At 39.3% G+C, this 18,629-nt stretch overlaps 1 protein-coding gene across 1 annotated transcript in view; it reads left to right on the forward strand.

Moving 5' to 3' along the window:
- Positions 1-17,337, forward strand: part of lcor (ligand dependent nuclear receptor corepressor) — a 130,041-nt gene extending 112,704 nt beyond the window's left edge. Inside the window, exons 6-7 of the mRNA XM_088074981.1 lie at positions 6,153-6,243; positions 13,154-17,337. Coding sequence (XP_087931107.1) covers positions 6,153-6,243; positions 13,154-14,303 — 1,241 coding nt within the window. The 3' untranslated portion in view covers positions 14,304-17,337. The remainder of the gene's footprint in view (positions 1-6,152; positions 6,244-13,153) is intronic.
- Positions 17,338-18,629: the final 1,292 nt, after the last annotated feature.

Consider the following 18,629-nt stretch of genomic DNA (forward strand, 5'->3'; position numbering starts at 1 on the left):
TTCAGTTTAAGAGAACTGAGAATTAAAAGGGTTTATAAATGCCACTCAGTATGAAATTTAAGAACAATTTCATGAAAGCCCAAACTGAAGAAAAAAACATGAACCTACATTAATTACTTCAGGTGAGAGAGGGTTTTGCCCAAATATTATTGTTAACATAAAACATGTTTTTTTGGTGCTGTTAATGCAAGAGGCATTTGGTAAATTATTATTTCTTTTTTAAAGTCATCCTTTATTTTTAGATTTTACAATGTAACATCAGAAAAAAGATTCACAAAAACCCTAGTTCCCATTTCTTAGTATTTTTTAGACTTTTGAACTGAATTCAATGCCTTTTAAGACGTTTGAAGGATCTGCGGAAACTTTAAGCATAAATGCAAATAACAAAGGGAAGAAAATTCCAGTTATCAAAATACAAGCTATTAAAGAGGACTCAGTAAAAGGGTTTGACATTCAGTTTATGTTTTTATTATTTTATGTTATGAAACCCCTTAACACTTATTTGTTTTTAAGTTTGGGGAAAGTAAGCATTTGTTCCAGTTTTTTGTTGTGTGTGCATGTGTGTTTGAGTGCCTGGTTCAGGTCCAGACTGTGAATTGTAAAATAGATTTTTGTTTTTTTTAGTTGATGGAGGCTGACTGAGATGAATTATCCTGCACTTTTAAGTTCTTGATTCACTTTCTTTCACATTTGCAGTTACTTACAAATCAGATAATAAAATGTACTTTTTACAAAATGTTCCTTTGCATTGACATTGTGAACGGACAGATGACCGCACTCAGATTCATTTTTACATTCGGCTCATGAACAGATCACTGAAAAGCCATCATCTTCAGACTGAGCCTTATCAGCGCTATACTGAGCTCTGAAATGTAACTCGGGGCTCCATCTACGTTTAATCAACCCAAACCAGCAGGGGGTTGGCCATTCGATCACCGAACAGGCTGCAGGGCTGAAGCGACAGCTCGCCGTGTCAACCCTCAGCTACAGTGTGACCGGTCACCCACTTTAATACCAGCTTTTTGGAATCTGCTTACAGTAAGCCTCCTTAATTTTCACAAAAAAAGGAGTTAGGCATTTACATCCACCTCATGCTCACACATCGTCTCTCTGTCACACACACACACACACACACACACACACACACACACACACACACACACACACACACACACACACACACAGAGCAGCGTTTATAGGAATTCTGACTCAGATTATCCCTAAAGCTGGATCATATACACGCACTCGTTTAAATTACACAGTAGATGTAGTTTTAGGAAGAAATGAAATCCTGCACCAATCATTATTTTTACATCAGCAATGAATCAAATGACGACGTCTGAAGTGACAGGGTGCCGTGATGAACCCACGGAGCTTTGCAGCTCTGCTCAGAGTTTAAGCCTCTTTTGGTGTTGCAGCTCTGCACACTACCTGCCCAGCATCAAACAGCCGCTAGACACGGAGAAAAGCTGGTAATAGGTGATTCTTTTCTTTTTTTTTTTAATACCTTTCAAACATTTAAGAAGGGTAGGGCTGAAAACTTGTGGACAATAGGTCAATATGCTCACTAAATTCCCACAGTCAGACAAGAGTTCTGATAATGTTGATAATGTTGGGAAACGCTGGACAATTCACTGACCCCGCGTCTGGTGTCATTTTACGCAACTGAATGCATATTATCACACGATGGGTATCAACTGAAGTGAAACAAAAAGAGGAAAAAAGGTACCAAATGTACTCTGTTGGTATCAGTATCATTTAAAGGGTACTGGTAATGATATACTTGAATCATAATGTTTGAAATGAAACATTTTTATTATTATTTTTTTAACATTATTAAAGCCAATACAGCAAATCTCAATTTACCTCATAGAGCTTCACAGCGTTCGACATCCCTCTGTCTTCGTTCACCTCATAGCGGATCAGGAAAATCCCCCCCCAAAAAACCTGAAATGGGGAGAGAAATAGTAGATACCTGCGAAAGAGCAACTGAAAAGGGATCCCTCTTCCAGGACCGACAGACGTGCAAGAGATATCGTGTTTACGGAACAGATTAACATAATGAAATTACAGTAAAAATGATAAATATAACGAGAAAACCAGAATGAGAGAATCATAAAAATAATAACACAAATGGGAATATTAATAAAAGTAGTTTGATATTATACAGTATGTTATACATATATATTATTATATCCCTGCTGAAAAAAACCAGCTAAAAACCAGTTTATGCTGTTTGCTGCACAAAGATGGTCCTGACCCAGTTCTTGCTGGTTTTTAATGGTTTAGCTGGTTGAGCCACCAGTTGGACACGCTTTTGTGACCAGCCTGTCAAGCTGCGCACATTTATTTTCATGCATATTCCATGACTTTAGACTTAACTCATTCATGCCCTTTGTTTTTCATACTTCCCCCTCATGACACTGTTACTTCTCCATTGATTTGGTTTCAGTTTTACAGAAACTTCAATGCAGTGACCATCACAAGCTTGTATGACCAGCTAAACCATGAAAATGATGCAAAAACATACCTTTAGCTGCTCAAACAAACTGGTCAACCATCATAACCTGGTCAAGCTGCTTTTTTTTCAGCAGGGGTGTTTGTTAAAATCATGTTTGTATAGTAACAGAAAAAAGTTTAGTACCAGTAGTTTTGGGGGGCGGACAGGACCACAGCAGCAGCACAACCACGACCGATCATCCAACCGCAACTGCAATCTGAGGAAACCTGTGAGACAAGGGAGCATAAAGACAGGACAAGCCCAGTTAGTGATGTGCAGTAACAGGACACGAAAGAGAGAGAGAGAGAAGGAGCTCGGTGTGTCATAGGAAGTCCCCAAAGCAGATTATTCCTAAAACAGCATGACTAAGGGCTGGTTCAAGGCAAGCCTGAGCCAGCCCTGACTATGAACTTTGTCAAAGAGTAAAGGCTTAAGTCTTCTCTAAAGTGACACTTGGGTTTACTGACACTTTTTTAGTCTCTCGCTCTCAGACACAAACACACACACTTTTTTTATCATTCTGTGCCCCCTCTCTGAATTTAGAGGGTTTGTGAATCTTTGAAACATCGAACCTTATGTACACAACAACGGCATTTTGCGGCCCTGAAAAAAACAAACCTTTGAAACTGGGTCCCACAGTGTCTGTGGCAATGCACAGATGGACTATAGCTTTTTTGGTTGTTTTTGTGGATCTGTGTTCAAGAGGACTTGTTCAAACAATGTTATTATATGAACACAGATTTTTTAAAAATGCAAATTAACAGAGCTGATCAGATCAATGAATGAGAGGCTGCTGCCAGTGAGTGCAAACTTTTGGACTGAGTTTAGTTTACGACTCTCTACTGAGGTTCTACTGCTCCATCTGTGCCCAGAGTACACTTCACTCTGAGAATTTAGTGTAGATGCATTCCAAAAGTGCACCTTATGACGGTCCAGCTCCGAAAATATAAAATCAATATATGGTGCCGGATGTCTTCATCGTGACAGACCGCCATGAATATAATTTTAACATTTTAAGCAACTGAGTTCTTCCATATTTTTTTAGATGATACTCAGCCCTAGCATTGTGTGCACAACTTTTCTTTTTTTAAAATCTTTTTTTTTCTTTAGGTACCAACTATCTAATGACTCCAGTGAATATTTGCATTTTTTTTCTATTCAGTTTGGAGCTGAGATTCACACGTGATCCTGGGCACTATTAACTCTTCACGTGTATAATGTATACGTAGTACATGCACTACCATTAACATGACCAGATTAATGTATTTTTGTGACCTCTGGGCTGTTCAGCGACTCTGTTTTTCATTTTATATCACCTTTGTTTTCTATTTTGGTCCGATTAAACAAGGAAAAAGCCTCTGAAGATTAGCGCTGCAGTAACGAGTCCTGTGCCCATATAGCGTTTTGTGGGTTAGAGGGGTCAGGAGGTCAGCCGCACTTTAGGGATTACACCAGCAAAACACAGATAAAAGAGAGGAATTTATCAGTGTATGTTTGCATTTCTGTGTGTTTACCAGATTGTTTTTTTTAAATGTCATCCTTTAAAAAAAAAAGCAATGATGTTTAGGGGTTTTTTTGGTTTGTTTTTTCAACAAAAACATCAAATTAAAATAATATCTTGTCCATATTTTGTCTTGGGTTACTGCATGTCTTAAGAAACCAGTAATCTTTTAATAGAGCCTTTTCGTCATGAAAAAACAGGTCTGGAAAAACAAATAAAGTGAGATGGAAATAAGGAACTATCAGTCTCATACTAAAAAGACCAATTTTTCTCTCACAATTTTTTCCTGAATATTACCCAGATTTTTCTAAAAACAGCAGATCAGTTTAAACTTATTTCCACACATAATGATTTATCTTTTCTGCGTCTGTGCGACCTGATTTGCCTGACAAACATATTCACAAACAAACTGCGATTTCACACGCAGCATGCAGCCATATTTCCCAGACTTTGTCGCTAAAGTGTCACATAGAGTCCACCTGCTCTGAAGTACACAGAATATACACCACTAATATCTCAAGCTTTTTTGTCATCATCTAATCACAGAAATAAGAAAAAATAGTATTCATTGACTAATTCAGTAATTTTCACATGCACACATACATAAACAAGCAGTTGCAGACGCGGCTGTATTACATGCTGATTGATTTCATTAATAAACAGTACAAACAGATCGACAGGCTGCATCACATATAAGTCACATATACGCATGATTATCTGAAATATGCTTCTTCTGATTCCTTTTTTCACTGGTTCTTATTTTGAAAAACAGGTACTCTCTTAGTTAATACTCAATATAAACACGTCAAATAGTTGCCAATATATGGAAGTCCTCAGGTTAATCAAATCTTGATTGCGATCCAAACCATAATCATAGTTGCACAAGAGGGCATTAAACGTGTGGTGAAAATCAGAGGATAAAACTCGCTATTGTCATATGCTAAAAGAGCTTTTAGAGAAATTAAATTGGATCTGAAAAATATTGTCACAATGTTTTAGCTCCAACTTTTGACTTCTGAAAATGTTATCAAAGGAAAAAAAATACTGTAGGCGGCTTAAACTAAACATGGATTTAAGTCATTACTGCTTCAAAATAATTTAAGAAAACTCTTTATATGCCTAAGGTCGAAGATTAAATTGTCTAAAGACATTTTACGAAACTGTGCATTGAGCTACAAGCTTTAACTCCACTTCATCACTGACAAAAAGATGAATAAAGGGCCAATTTATAAAGTCGTTTATGTGGAATTTATTTTTAAAAGCGAAGCCAATTTTAAAAAAAGAAAGAGAACTGTGCTTGTCTGTGAAGTATATTGTCAAAGTTAAATTAAAGATTTCTTTTAGGTTACTTTATTGGAATAACCTTTCAGTTTTTATGAAAATTGAAAATGCACAAAAAACAACACTGAACAGAAATACTGACTATAAATTGGTTTTACAAATACCAGGTTTTCTTGTCTTTAAAGATTTTTTGTACACTATCAGATGTATTTAAACTGGTATGCCGCTGTTTTGCACTGGACAGCAGCAAGAATGTTTTTTAAAGTTGGATAGTAATTAATCATTTTATGACTTTTCTAAATTTTACAGAAACATGTGGAGGCTAAATCAACAAATGAGACAAATCCCAAATGATCCTCCTAATTTACAGTCGTGTTTATGAAATATGTTTTAAAAAGTGAGCTTTTTTTTTTTTAAAAAAAAAGAAGGAATAGTTGCGTTCATGTGGTGACTATTTTGTCAAAGTAAATTTGGAGATTCGCTTTAGATTACTTAAAGGGAATAAGCTTTTAAATTTATATGAAAATCGAAAATGCACAAAATATTGAATGGAAGTTAAATTCACTGAATGGCTTCAAAATGACCACTTTTTTTGTCTTCACATTTTGGTTGTACAGTATTTGATGTATTTGAAATGGTTTTTAATTGTTTTTACAAGCGTGCTTTTGTGTTATTTTGCACTGGTCAGCAGCAGGAATGGTTGTTGAAGTTTGATAATATTTAATAAACTTTATAACGTCCTCTAGGTTGTACCAAAACATTTAGATTTGTAGTGTGCATACTGCTTAAAAATAAGTAAATAAGCAGTAATGCTTTGAATAGGATTTGACCTCAGTTGTGTTCATTTTTTTCCCGTGTGTTCATTCTCAGACGGCGTCCTGGACCTCTCCACCAAGAAGAACCACAGCGCAGGTGACCTCAAAACCTTCCCTGGCTTCTCCCCTGAGCCCGTGGTCAAAGGGTAAGACAACAGGATTAGTCAAACTGGCCTCTGTTAGCGGAGCGGCGCAGTCATGCGCCTTCCACAACAACGGAGAGGTTAAAACAGTCACTGCTGTTGTGTTTCTGCACTGCACTTCCTGGAGAGCACTTGTCAGTCGACACTTAACGCTGTGTGGAAATTTGGCCTGAAGGGACGATGTTATAATCTGTTTTAGATTCAGATCAGCTCCAAACCGCTGTCAAGCTTACAGTTTGAGAAAGATTGATTTCACATGCGGATGACAACCATCACAGGCATTTAATTTAATTTAATTTAATTTTTTATCAGCAGGAGTTATTTAACACTGTCCAAGTTGTCTGATGAATGTACTTTTTAGGTTGATGGCGATGCCATTTAGTGCACGCAATATCTCAAGGACATGAGAGAATTTCCTCAAATTTGACATAAACATAAACTTGGACTTAATGCTGATCTGATAAATTTTGGTATTCATAAATCAAAGGTCACTGTGACCTCGTCTCTCTTTTTCTTTTGAACAATATCTCAAGAAGGACTTAAGAGAATTTCCTCAAATTCTGCACAAACATCCACTTGGATTCAAGAAATTGTTAATCAAAGGTCACTGTGACCTCACAAAACACATTTGTGGCCATAACTCAAGAATTCATACATTAATTCTGACAAAATTTCACACAAATTTCCAAAAGGATAATATGATGAGGTGAAAAGGTGCGCTTCATAACCCTAAAGGCTGCCCAAGCGGTGTACTTTAACAGCTAGATGCCTGTTAGTAGTTGGAGTGTTGACAAAAGACAATCGACTTTGTACAAAGTGAAGCTCTGTAGGCCTTAAAGGGCTGTGCCCTCGCTCGGTCTCTCTACATTTTGGGGGCACATATTTCGATTACAATCGTGGTCGTCCTCGAGCAAGTCCTGCCAACGCTTCCCACCTTTCATCTCCTACTTGTTGGTTTCGCTCATTTGATCAATAGCTCGACTATCATGAATTTCATGCCACGCTGTACATACTTATGTAAAAGTATTTATAATTCAGGCCCCTCCCTGGTCCAATCCCCTCGCCCGAAGTGAGAGTTCAATAGCAATGTGTGTCAAACACATGACGAAAGCTTTGACTGCTTTTCTCTTTCCGTCTCCATGTCTGTGAATTTATTGACAATCCTCAGCGCTGCAGCCAGATCATTTATTGATGAATGTGTACTTTGCCTTGAAGTCATGTTTGAATCAGTAGCCATCATACTTGCCTCTCGCATCAAGAGGGAATCAACAATCAACGCTAATCGCGGCTGCCATTTCCAGGAATACTTTTGATCTCTAGGTCAATGATGGATTAGTAGAGGTTCGATACTCAGAGCAGCCCCTGACGCCAGACTGCAGCAAAGCTACAGTGGTGTAGGATGCGGGCATAGAGAACCTGCGGCCACCATGTGGGCGAATACACCTCCAACTGCTCTCTGAACTAAGATTTGAAAAGTGTTAAACTGACGTTACAGTTAACGAGAATCCGAAGCAGCCACCACATGAGTGGTTCTTCTTGGTTAAAACTAGTGTTGCTTAGATAGAAAAAAAATACTACTACTACTTTTGGAATGAAACCAACAATAAAATGAACTGTTCAGGCACTAATTTTCAGTTTTGGACCTGGCATTTAGTCAGGGGCTTAAAGGGATATCCTGGTCTAATTTTTATTGTTGACCTGTTGTAAAGTTTACAGTTTACAGACCGACTTCCTGGTTTGACTTGCTGCACTTGTAAGTGAATAATTGTCCTGAGCAGTGAGGAATTATTAATGATACAACATGTGGTCAATTTTAGTTTTAAGTCCAAGAAGTGGTCAAGATACTCTGGCTAAACTGCTTGTTAAAGAACTGTTTGAACTGTTTTGTGCTACCTTAGACTTTGTTGGAATCTGCCTGTTTTCCAAGATCTCAGCGAATAGGTTAGTGACTCCAGTGTTTGAACTCGTAGAAATGATGGCAAAAGTATGAAATTAAGACGCTAGTTTTAGTAGACCTGATGAAAAACTTGCAGTGAAGGGTGATTTTGAACAGTTAAGATGTTGAATAGCCTGTTTCAGTTAAGATGGTTTCATAAGACTGCGAGCAGAGTGGGATATTCTTTTTGAAAAATTGTGATATTTTACTGGTTGGCGTACTTGTTTTCACCAAGTCTCGCGGGGTAAGGTCATAATAAATGATTCAGTGTTACCGAGAATTGACAGTTCCCAGGAGAATGGAGTCTCCTTTTAATGCAGTCAATGTGTAGACAGGTGGTGAACAGACGGTGATTTCTCAGATTAAAAAATAAGTTCTTTTAATTTGCTCAGCAATGCTTTTTCTACAGACACACCAGTTTCTTTTTTTTACTCTAACAGAAAAAGACAATGCCTGCTGACACACTCCATTAGCGAGGGGCCAGCGGTTGTGAAGTATTTCCACAATAGGACTAAAAGCAAAATTAGAAACAGCACCTTGAGCCCCGAAGGACAGGACTCTGCCTCCCGCCTGAGGGTCCCAAGGCCCCAAAGGCCCCAAGCCTTACCGGGAGTCTCTAATGATCAGGCCATGTAATATTAACTACAGGGGGAGGTGAGGCCTGTACTTCCACCCCCACTAAAACCAATTCATCTTTGATCGTCGCATAATCCCAAAAGCACACACCATGTTAGTGCGTACTGTACAGGTTGGTGGCAAAGGTTTTTAATTTTTCTTTTCTTTTTATTGATGATGTTAGTGCAAAAATCTCAGAAAAAAAAACTCCAATTGTTTCAATTGTTTTTTAAAATTAAATTAATGTTTTAAATTTAAATACTGGCTGTAGGATGAAACTGCCTTCCTTAGCTTCGGAGTGCACACACTGTTTAGGAAACACAGAGCATACACTCAAACAGTCTTTCAGTCTGTCTCATTGGGGATCCCCTTCTGTTATGTGCGTTTCTCTGCTCCTTTTAGTTTCACAAATGCATGCTCACACTGAATCCTCAGATCAGCCATCTCTGTCTGGCGCAGCCTCCCTGATGACTGCATGCTTTACTGTAACAGAACGCTCTAGTAGAGTGCAGACTCTAAAGCCTCTCGTTAACCCTGCATTGTCTTCAACGAGCCCGAGACCGCCCACTGTGGTAATCTGTCTTAAAGCTCCTGCTGAGGACTCCCCACATCGCACAGTCCCTCTCACTGTAGCCCACCAGACTTCGTCTCCAATGCAGAGATGCAGAGTTTCCCTCAACTTTCTTCTCCCCTGTGCCATCCGATGACTTGACAAGCTATTTCCTGTTATTATGAGCCTAAGGGAGCATTTTTTTAAGTGCCTTTTCACTGTTGCTATAGTAACTTGGCAGTACGAACATTGGCTGCGGCGGTTCAAGTGGAGCTACTTTGCATGTATGTAGAGGAATTTGAAACATTAAAATGTGAGATGCATGCAGACCAGTGCTTACTGGCAAGAAGGCATAAAGGTTTGTTCTGATTTCAACTTCATTCATGCAGCAATGGGAAAATCAAGAAAGTCGGTTTAAAATGTAAGCAATCATTAATAATAAGACATATGAGACACAGGACAGGTTAAATCAACTAGTGATGCTTACTTAGATTGTTTTATTTTTGGATTGTTATATTAAAAGTCTAAAAATAAATTTAAGTTGTTTATGTGTGCTTTAGATACAAACTACATGCAGAGCTCAGCTATCTCATCCCACACATTACTGTTAGTTAGTGTCAGCAATCAACTATAATCACCAAAGTTATGTGCCAAGAGGCAACCAGTGGGCAAAAACATTACTGCACATTTTCAGTTGGATACATATTGCAGATGTAAACCTAGAAGCTAGAAACCTTTTTGCTGTATGCCCAAAAGCAGGCAAACAAAACAAAAAACAAAAAACAAAGAAAAGGTGCTATTTTCTGGTTTTGTATCTAGGTATTATTAAAATCTGTATCTACAATGGCTTCCCTATAAAACTTCATGAAGAATGTCTTAAATTTCATCATTAGCGCTGTTAGTCTCAGTAGATTGATAGGTCCATGATGGTTGCATGGCTGAAAGAACAAGGTAACAATGTGCATCTGAAAAATTTGTCTAAATTTTTTGTTTCCATGACTTTTATGGCTCAACAAGAGGTTTAAGTGAGCAGCCTGCTTGCAAACCATGTTTCTGCAAACAACGAATATATTACATTTGCATGTTTCATACGTTTTGTTTTTTTTTACGAGCCACTGCTATAGTCCTGTTGGTAAAAATTGTACTGAATACGGTTGTTTTTACCAAGACATGCTGTTATTCTTGCTGGGATTGTGCCCACAAAATTGGATATTTTAACCCAAAGCAATCTTTTCTCAATCATAACCCAGTATTTTTGTGCCTATGTGTAACCACATGTTAACCACAGCATTGCTGAAACAAAGTTCCAGTGTATCTGCTCCATAATAATGTAACATATCTGTGCAGTTATTCTGGCGTCTTGGTTGAAGGCGGATGAAAGTGTGATGATTTCTTCTTGTTTTGTGTCCTTTTTTCCCAGCCTCTGCCATATCTCTCTACTAGTTCCATTATTGATTAGTTAAGCAGACACTGCTGTTGCATTTTGTAAATGTCTTTGCTTTACATCTGTCTGCTAACCTTTTTCCAACATCTTTGAATTGTCACAATGCTACACTGACATACTCGTCACATGGCAGTAAAAAACACACAGTGCCTTGTCAAGCAAAGTTGGTCATAAACTGAAAACAGGATGCCAATTCAGAGGAAAACTTTCCAAACAAGAGTTGTGCTAATATCTGTATTTGGTGTTTTGTTGACATTAAATTGTGAGCTCAGAGATAAAGCAATGACTCTAACATCCTTGTGCTACCTTAGTTTGAATGCAATTACAGAGTCACAGCGAAAAAAACCTAAAAAAAAAACTAATTGATGTTTAATAATGAAGGGCAGAGAAAAACAACTTGTTTGCAACGGTTTTATCAAATTGAAGCTTCCTAATGTTCAGCATGCATAGAAAGAGACTGATGTGCTAGTCATTTTAGATATTTGTAGGACCAGACCAATCAGGTCTGTGCAGACATTTATAGCTATCTATTCACTGGATAATGGGGTAAAGTTAACAGAAGCTTAATGCATTCACTTATGAAAAAACGGCTGTTTTTCTGAATTAATGAGATTATTACGTTCCCCCATATCCCACAAGACACTCTAAAGACTTTTATCTTCCGTATTGTCAGATTTCACTTCATCAATATTCATAGAAATACAGAGGACCATCTCTGGAACAACCTATTTCCATCACTATAGTCGATATCTGCATTATCGTTATTTAAAAACATCTGAAAAGGACTCTTATTTGAAAAGACTCATACCATTTGTAATGCACTTCATTTTTGGTCACTTGTACATTTTTATCAACTTTGTATTACTGCTAAGTTTGATCAATTATGTAGTCTTTGTTTTTGTGTTTTCCTTTTTATGAATTATTATAGTGATTAAATCAAGGAGGTTTCTCCATGAGCCATTTTTGGCTTCTAACCTCTCCTGCACAGTGCTTAAACTTTTGTATGTGCAAATAAACTAAAGAGGGAAGACGGTAGATTTATTTTGTCAATTTTCTTAAATGCGGTTTAAGAAGAAATCAAATTAAAGTTGACCCTAAAATATCTTATTAATTCAGAAAAAAAATTTACTGGTCAAGAATTAAGAACATAGTAATCTTGTTAATTCAGAAAAACAGGCCAAATGTCTTTTTTAATCAAGCTAATGAATTATGCTTCAGCAAAAGTCAATTCAAGAGTGTTTTAAAGTACTGTATTTTGCCCGTTTGCCCTGAAGCCTCATTCCCAATGCACCAAAAAAAATAACCCGCTAACATCTGGCTTTTTAATGCAATGACAATGCGTACGATTGGCATAAACACCAAGGTGAAATGACTGCAGTAGACACGGTTTTTATCGCCACTGTCTCCAGCTGGCATGGACGTTGAACACCCAGGATAACGTACTAATTTCAGTTCCTTATCCAGCAGATGCAATGGCGTGCCATCACTAAAAAAACTCCAATCAGTGCTCACACATTATTTCAAATTAGTTTGCACCAAGTTTGAAGATGAGACTGAATAATTAAGAGAAATATTAAGAAAAGAAACCACTAAAAAGTTTTGAAACACCTCTGTTCCTACTGCTGTCTCCTGTTTACCTGTTACCTGTCCGTGACATTGCACAGTCACACAAAACAACATGCACACACGCACACACACACAAAAGATGACAGAAAGGCAGACTGTACTGCAGCGCTGTGTTCACTTGCTCTGGGAATGCAGCCCATCGCCTATATTTAGGAGGTTTACCTGTGTTTGAAAGAGCCGCAACCACGCGCTGATTTTGGTGGGAAAGGGGTATGAGTGGTAATCATGCAAATGTTTTCAGTTATATTTGCAGAGGTTTTAGGAAATCCACTGTTTAGGTTTCTCCCACCATTCTGATCTAGGGAAATGGAGATCATTTTATTTATACTACTCATAAACTAAGAAGAAAAATTACAAGTACAGCAGCATATCTTCCAAGAAACAATTAGCCCAGTTTCTCTGGACAGAGAACAGGCCTCACTTTTAAAGATTTCTATTGAGGAACAAAAATAGTTAAAGAAAGCTGTTGACAGCGAGGTCTGGTTTATCTCAAAGTGTTGTTTTTGTCAAAAGACACTACTGTTAATTTTTTTTTTTAATGTATTTTATTTGTATTTTTGTGAAACTTTGTGATTTGGTTGGACAGATCGTAATAATTAGATTGTTTTTTCTCTCCTATGTAGAATGGTGAAAAACCAATGATTAACAACTAAATTCTTAGCGACAGGTTACAGACTTCAAATCATTAAACAAGATCTCTGACTCTGCTCCTAAACTATCCTTTTTTATTTTCCCCATTCAGGCGTTCTATCAAAGTGGAACGCACCCTGCCAGATGTGGAAGAGGACGGCCTGCTGCAGAGAAGCTTGCAGGACGGACTGAGGGAGAACTATGTCAACTCCAACTCCTTCAAGCCCCCGATGGCCCGCTCGCTGCGCATCAAGGAAGAGCTCCTCAGCCAGAAGCACCGCCTCCTGAGCCAGCCTGCTGCTCTTTCATTGGCTAATCTAGAGTCAGCCGGCTTGCTCAATAACGCGCAGTCCTTCTCCTTACTCGGCCAGAAGGGCTCTTCCTCTTTCTGGGGGAGCAAGGCGCACCTCGAAAGCCTGATGAAGCTAAAGCAGGCCAGCGGAGCTCTGAGCGGGGCCCTCTGTGACCTCAAAGACCTGCCTACATTCCTGGAGAATCATCACCACAACCACCACGGAGCCTTCTCCTACAAAAGTTCCCTCCACCATCACCACCACAATCAGGTCTCCAAGGCCCAACACCACCACAATGAAGGCAAGAGGGACCAGGGCCATTCACCTCCTGTCGACCTCAAGATCCCACAAGTTCGAGGTATGGATCTCTCCTGGGACTCCCATGCCTCCGAGCTGTACGGCTACGGTGCCATGGGGGTTGGGGGTGTTGGCCATGGGGAGAACACCCTGAGCCGGAAGCTGAGAGCCATCCTGCCCAAGCAGAACCGCCGGGGAGGAAGCCTTGGAAGCCTGCTGGACGGGGCGGCTGACTACTGGAGCGCCGACTTGGACCACTCCAGTTCTGTGCCGGCGTACTCCACCTCCGATGTGGAAGGGGACCCGAACTCAAAGCAGCCGAGGAAGAAGAGGGGCCGTTATCGCCAGTACAACAGCGAGATTCTGGAAGAGGCCATAGCAGTCGTGATGAGCGGGAAGATGAGCGTTTCCAAGGCCCAGAACATGTACGGGATCCCACACAGCACCCTGGAGTACAAGGTCAAGGAGCGCATGGGAACCCTGAAGAACCCCCCAAAGAAGAAGCTCAAGCTGATGATGAAGATGGAAGCAGGAGGTCAGGATTTTCCTCTTGCCGAGTCGGAGAACACGCCCACCGCAACCCCACGAGACGACGGCCCGCCGCTGGCAGCTGCTGAGCTCAAGGACATTGTAAAAGAAGAGATTGATGACAATTTCAAACCAATCGACTAAACGACTTACACATGTAAACCTCAGTCAAATGACTAAAAGTAATTTGAAAACGGACGGGGCTTTATTTGTGCCAATTTACTTTGCAGTATCTGGGTGAGCACAAACGCAGGGATAATATGAGGAGGATTCTTAAAACAAACTGGAGATAAACAACTAATCGGATGGTTTCTAACAAGCGTTGTTTTGGCGACGCAGTGTAAGCATTTGTTCAGCTTTTATATCCAGGGGCTTAACAAATGCAGCTAAAGACATTAGTTAAATGACAATTGATGAAATTTCCATAAGCATGCTGATAATCCCCAGCCCAAAAAACCCAACCTCCCTCTTTTCTGAACTTGATACACTGAACCAATGCTGCTTATAAAAGCAGTTTGGGCTTTGGACCATTCCAATTTGGGAGGGGGGATGAGGGGATGGTTGAAAATTAACAAAAAAACTGACAAATTAGTCCCTTTACTGCTCCCCTCTCTCATGGAGTACTAGCCGAAAAATTGGTAAGTGAACTTTCTATTATATTTGAAGCCAACTGTAAGGTTTAATCATACCATTGATATCCCTCACCAGGGTTCTAAATCAAAACCCATCCTCTTATTGCCAGGTAGCCATGACGCTTTAACTGCAAACCTTTTCTTTCCTCCTTAAGATATTCTGCTAATCTCTGTGCGGACAAAAGCAACATTAACCCGTCCTTTTTGAATGAGAAAAGACACACAAAAGTCATTCAGGGATGCATGTTTGTGAGTTTCGTGGACACTACTGACTTCTATAATCGACTTCTTTTCCTCTATCTTTATCTTTTTCATTTGATTTGTTTTGCTTTCTTTTGCACTACACTTTGGGTCTGGCGCTTACAGACCAGGTTACCTCGGCATTGTTGCCCTTGCATCATGCACTTATTATGGTCTGTCTCTGAAGCCCAGTCGCAACCTAGTAACGGGTCAGAGGTGCACATCGCCTGCATACGCTGACCCATAATCAGATGCCAGGAAGCTCTAAAAACCTCTTTTTTTTGCCAAGAGACAAGTTGAGGGGTAATCTGATTATGGATCAGCTGTTTTTATGGCGTAATGCTACCTCATGGACCTCCATCAGTGTCTCACTGCTGATCCTGGAAAGCTTTTGAAGCCGCTTTCTGGTTGTCCTCCAAACATTAACCGAAGTGAGCTCATCCCATTCATTCCCTTTACTGGATGAAGGCCTTTTAGGATCAGAACGTGAAACCCTGCTGCTATCCAGTTGATTCCCTAGCTTCTATACAAGGCTTTAGCTAGCCTAAGCTAATGAGTTTAAGATAGCTAACAACACAACACATTACTGACTTTTTTTTTTGTTTCCTTTTTCTAATCAAACTAAGCAGAAGCGGCTTAGCTTACGAGTTTTAAAAGAAATTCTTCTCCCTCAAACCTCAGACAGTTTTATCGGCAGTTTTACTACAACAATGTGCATTTATAGAGGGGTGTTCATTTTGGGATGGTGGGTGGGCAATATGCAGTGGGGAGGGGTAGTTGATAGAAGCGAGGGAAAAGCAGATTTAATATATTATAAATTATTATGACTGATGATGTAAAAGCCAATCCGTGATTCTGGATGATTTCTTTTTTTCCTCATTTTTAACTCAGGGTAACTGAGACAGATGATGTGGGTTTCAAATATGGTCATTTCCTGTTGGACCTATAGTAGACAGACAGGAGGACAAGACACGCCTCCCACTCATGCTTTGTCTGCGGGAGGGGCCACGTGAGTCAATATGGCAGTGCCATAACAGATAGACCTGCTACTGAATCATGACTAAAGGACAGCAAACACTGACGTTGGGTTTTGGGATCGAACTTATGGCGCTAAACTTCTAAGATAGCACTTTTCAAAAGAAAGCGAAAAACACAAGAAAGAAAGCTGTTTTGAGGTTATGCACGTAGTGTAGCTCTTCTCTGGGGGATATGGAGCAAAGAGCGATCAGGAGGGCAGAGACACGGAAGAAAAAAGCTTTAGTGTGTGAAGACTTTCAGAAAGCTGCAGCTTGGACCCAAACTACTCTTTTTTTTCCTCTCGATTACCTCCATGATTTAAAAAGAAAAAAAAAGGAAAAAAAATGGTCGACAGCTTGAACAAGTTGAGTTTTGTGTAGTGTCGTCTCGTTGTTTTCCCTACCCTCGCCGCTGAAGCACCAGGGACAGAAAAACTATCATCACGTTTTACCATGTGGGGAAAGAATATCCCTCAGAGGACACAGGTGGATAGGAAAAAAAATGCTCTTTTGGAATCTTTTCCATCTGGAAAAGATTGAAGGAGATGACAAAAGCTTTTTTTGGTCGTCATGTTTTTGTGCTATGTGTTAAATGTTGCTCTACGCTCCTAACACTGCCTGGTGCTCACCCAGTCTGTGGGATTTTTAACATGAGAATTGTACCTCTCTGTTTCGATGAAATGATGATGATTCACTCCTTTTGAAATGTATTGTACACTTTATTTATTTGATTTTTTTTCTTTGATTATTCTCTTAAAAATGGCATGCACCACTTTTTTTGGGCTGATTTTGGGGGTCAGGCCAATTGAATATGTTATGTTGAGGATTTCAACACAAACTAAAACTCATACTATTTATAAATTAATCACAATCTAATAAGAATTAGAATAATTTACTACCAAACAATCTTAATTTTCCCCTATGTGGTAATTGGTTATCCACATTAGCTTTGTAGCTTCCTTGGCTTGATTGGCATCTATGCATGGCCAATGGGAGAAGTAGAAAAGATCCCAGGAAAAACAATATTTCCAGGAGTCAACATGCATGAAATGCGTCCAACACTTTGACAATGCTGAGCATTTGAAGTGTCTAAAAGGTTGTTGTGAGCGTTGTTGGACCCAGCGAAGGACAATGCACTGATCTGATAGTTAAAACAGGATCAAACTCCAGTGTTGATAGTAAAGCACTTGTTATGAACACGCCTCTGATAAAAGGTGTTGTAGTTGCTCACTTAACCAGCTGTGACTACAACTCTGTGCTCCCTCCCCTCCAAAAAAAAAAGAACAAAAAGCCTGTTCATGTAATGCATGTAAAGCATGGATTTGTGCTAAACAAAAAGAAAATATACATGTAAAAATAGTGTAATTGGCACTTGATGTACAGGTTTGCATGAATTAACTCCAACAGCACTTAGACCGAATTCCCCTGAGAGGGGAAATTCCTCGAGGGCCAAACTATCTGTGTACAACTCACTTTAATTCCTTAATCTTTACAGAAAAGAATCTCTTCCTTAATTTTTTCCCCACATTTGGCTTCTGCTCTAAATTTGCACAACCTTTTTAAAAATTTTAACAATTAAACCTTTTTTTTTTAAAGTCCCATTTTCAGCCTGCTCTTATCTACTGAGGTGCATGCCATTTAAAGTATATTTATTTCATTTTTATTTGATTTTTCTTGTTTTTAGTCACGTGGTTAACGGCTCCCCCTGTCCGAAAAAGTCCTCCTTCTTGCTACTGAGTCTCACTGCTGTTTTCAAAGAAACCTCATACTATATTATATACTTAAGAGAAAGTATATATCTATTTATATACATATATATTGACAAAAACTCACAACATGAATGTAGTAAACTGAAATGAATATCTCAAACTTAACAAAATCAGAACAGTCATCTGCAAAAAAGATGTCACTGTTCGCTTTTGACAGACTGTTGTTTTTATTCTCTTTTTTTTGCTTTTAGTTTCACTTTACGCTGCTTGCATTGGAAACACAGTCGTTTTCTGACGCGGGCGTGCGACAGTAGCCTTCAGTACTGTAAATGTCTCAGGATCGAGCCAATGGGTTGGGCAGCAATATTTGTCAGTCGGAAAATGGCGCAGACTTAACTACCTGTACTAGACGTATATACTACGGCTGCACGATTAATGGTTAAAAGATCTCGATTCAGGCAATCTTACTTCAGAATTCTGCTTTACCTGCTTCGTGGGGCTGCATATTTAAAGTGAGCGCTCAGAATGCGTCCTTGCTGCGGCACACACAAATCAACAGACTCTTCCTTGACCTACGACTTTCCTTAACCTCAGCCAAACATGTTAGCCACACAGCTTTCTGTGCAGTCAAAGAGTGTCCAGTCTCGAACATGAGGGAGGCGCACATAAGCTTTGTTTGCAGCTTCTCTAACATTTGTGAGCATTATTGTAAATGTATGTTAGTTCTACGCGATTGCACGGCTTAGGCGCAGCATTTCTGCTCAGTGCTGAAGCCGTGTGAAAGTAAAAACAATGTGGAGAGCATCTGTATGAACCAGAGCACAGAACTGGACTGTTAGCTATCGATTTAGCTAGACTTGTATCAACTAGCAA

Source organism: Plectropomus leopardus, chromosome 3, assembly GCF_026936395.1.
Source record: "Plectropomus leopardus strain MGB_pleo_1.0 chromosome 3, ASM2693639v1, whole genome shotgun sequence".
In the NCBI taxonomy this organism is placed as follows: domain Eukaryota; kingdom Metazoa; phylum Chordata; class Actinopteri; order Perciformes; family Serranidae; genus Plectropomus; species Plectropomus leopardus.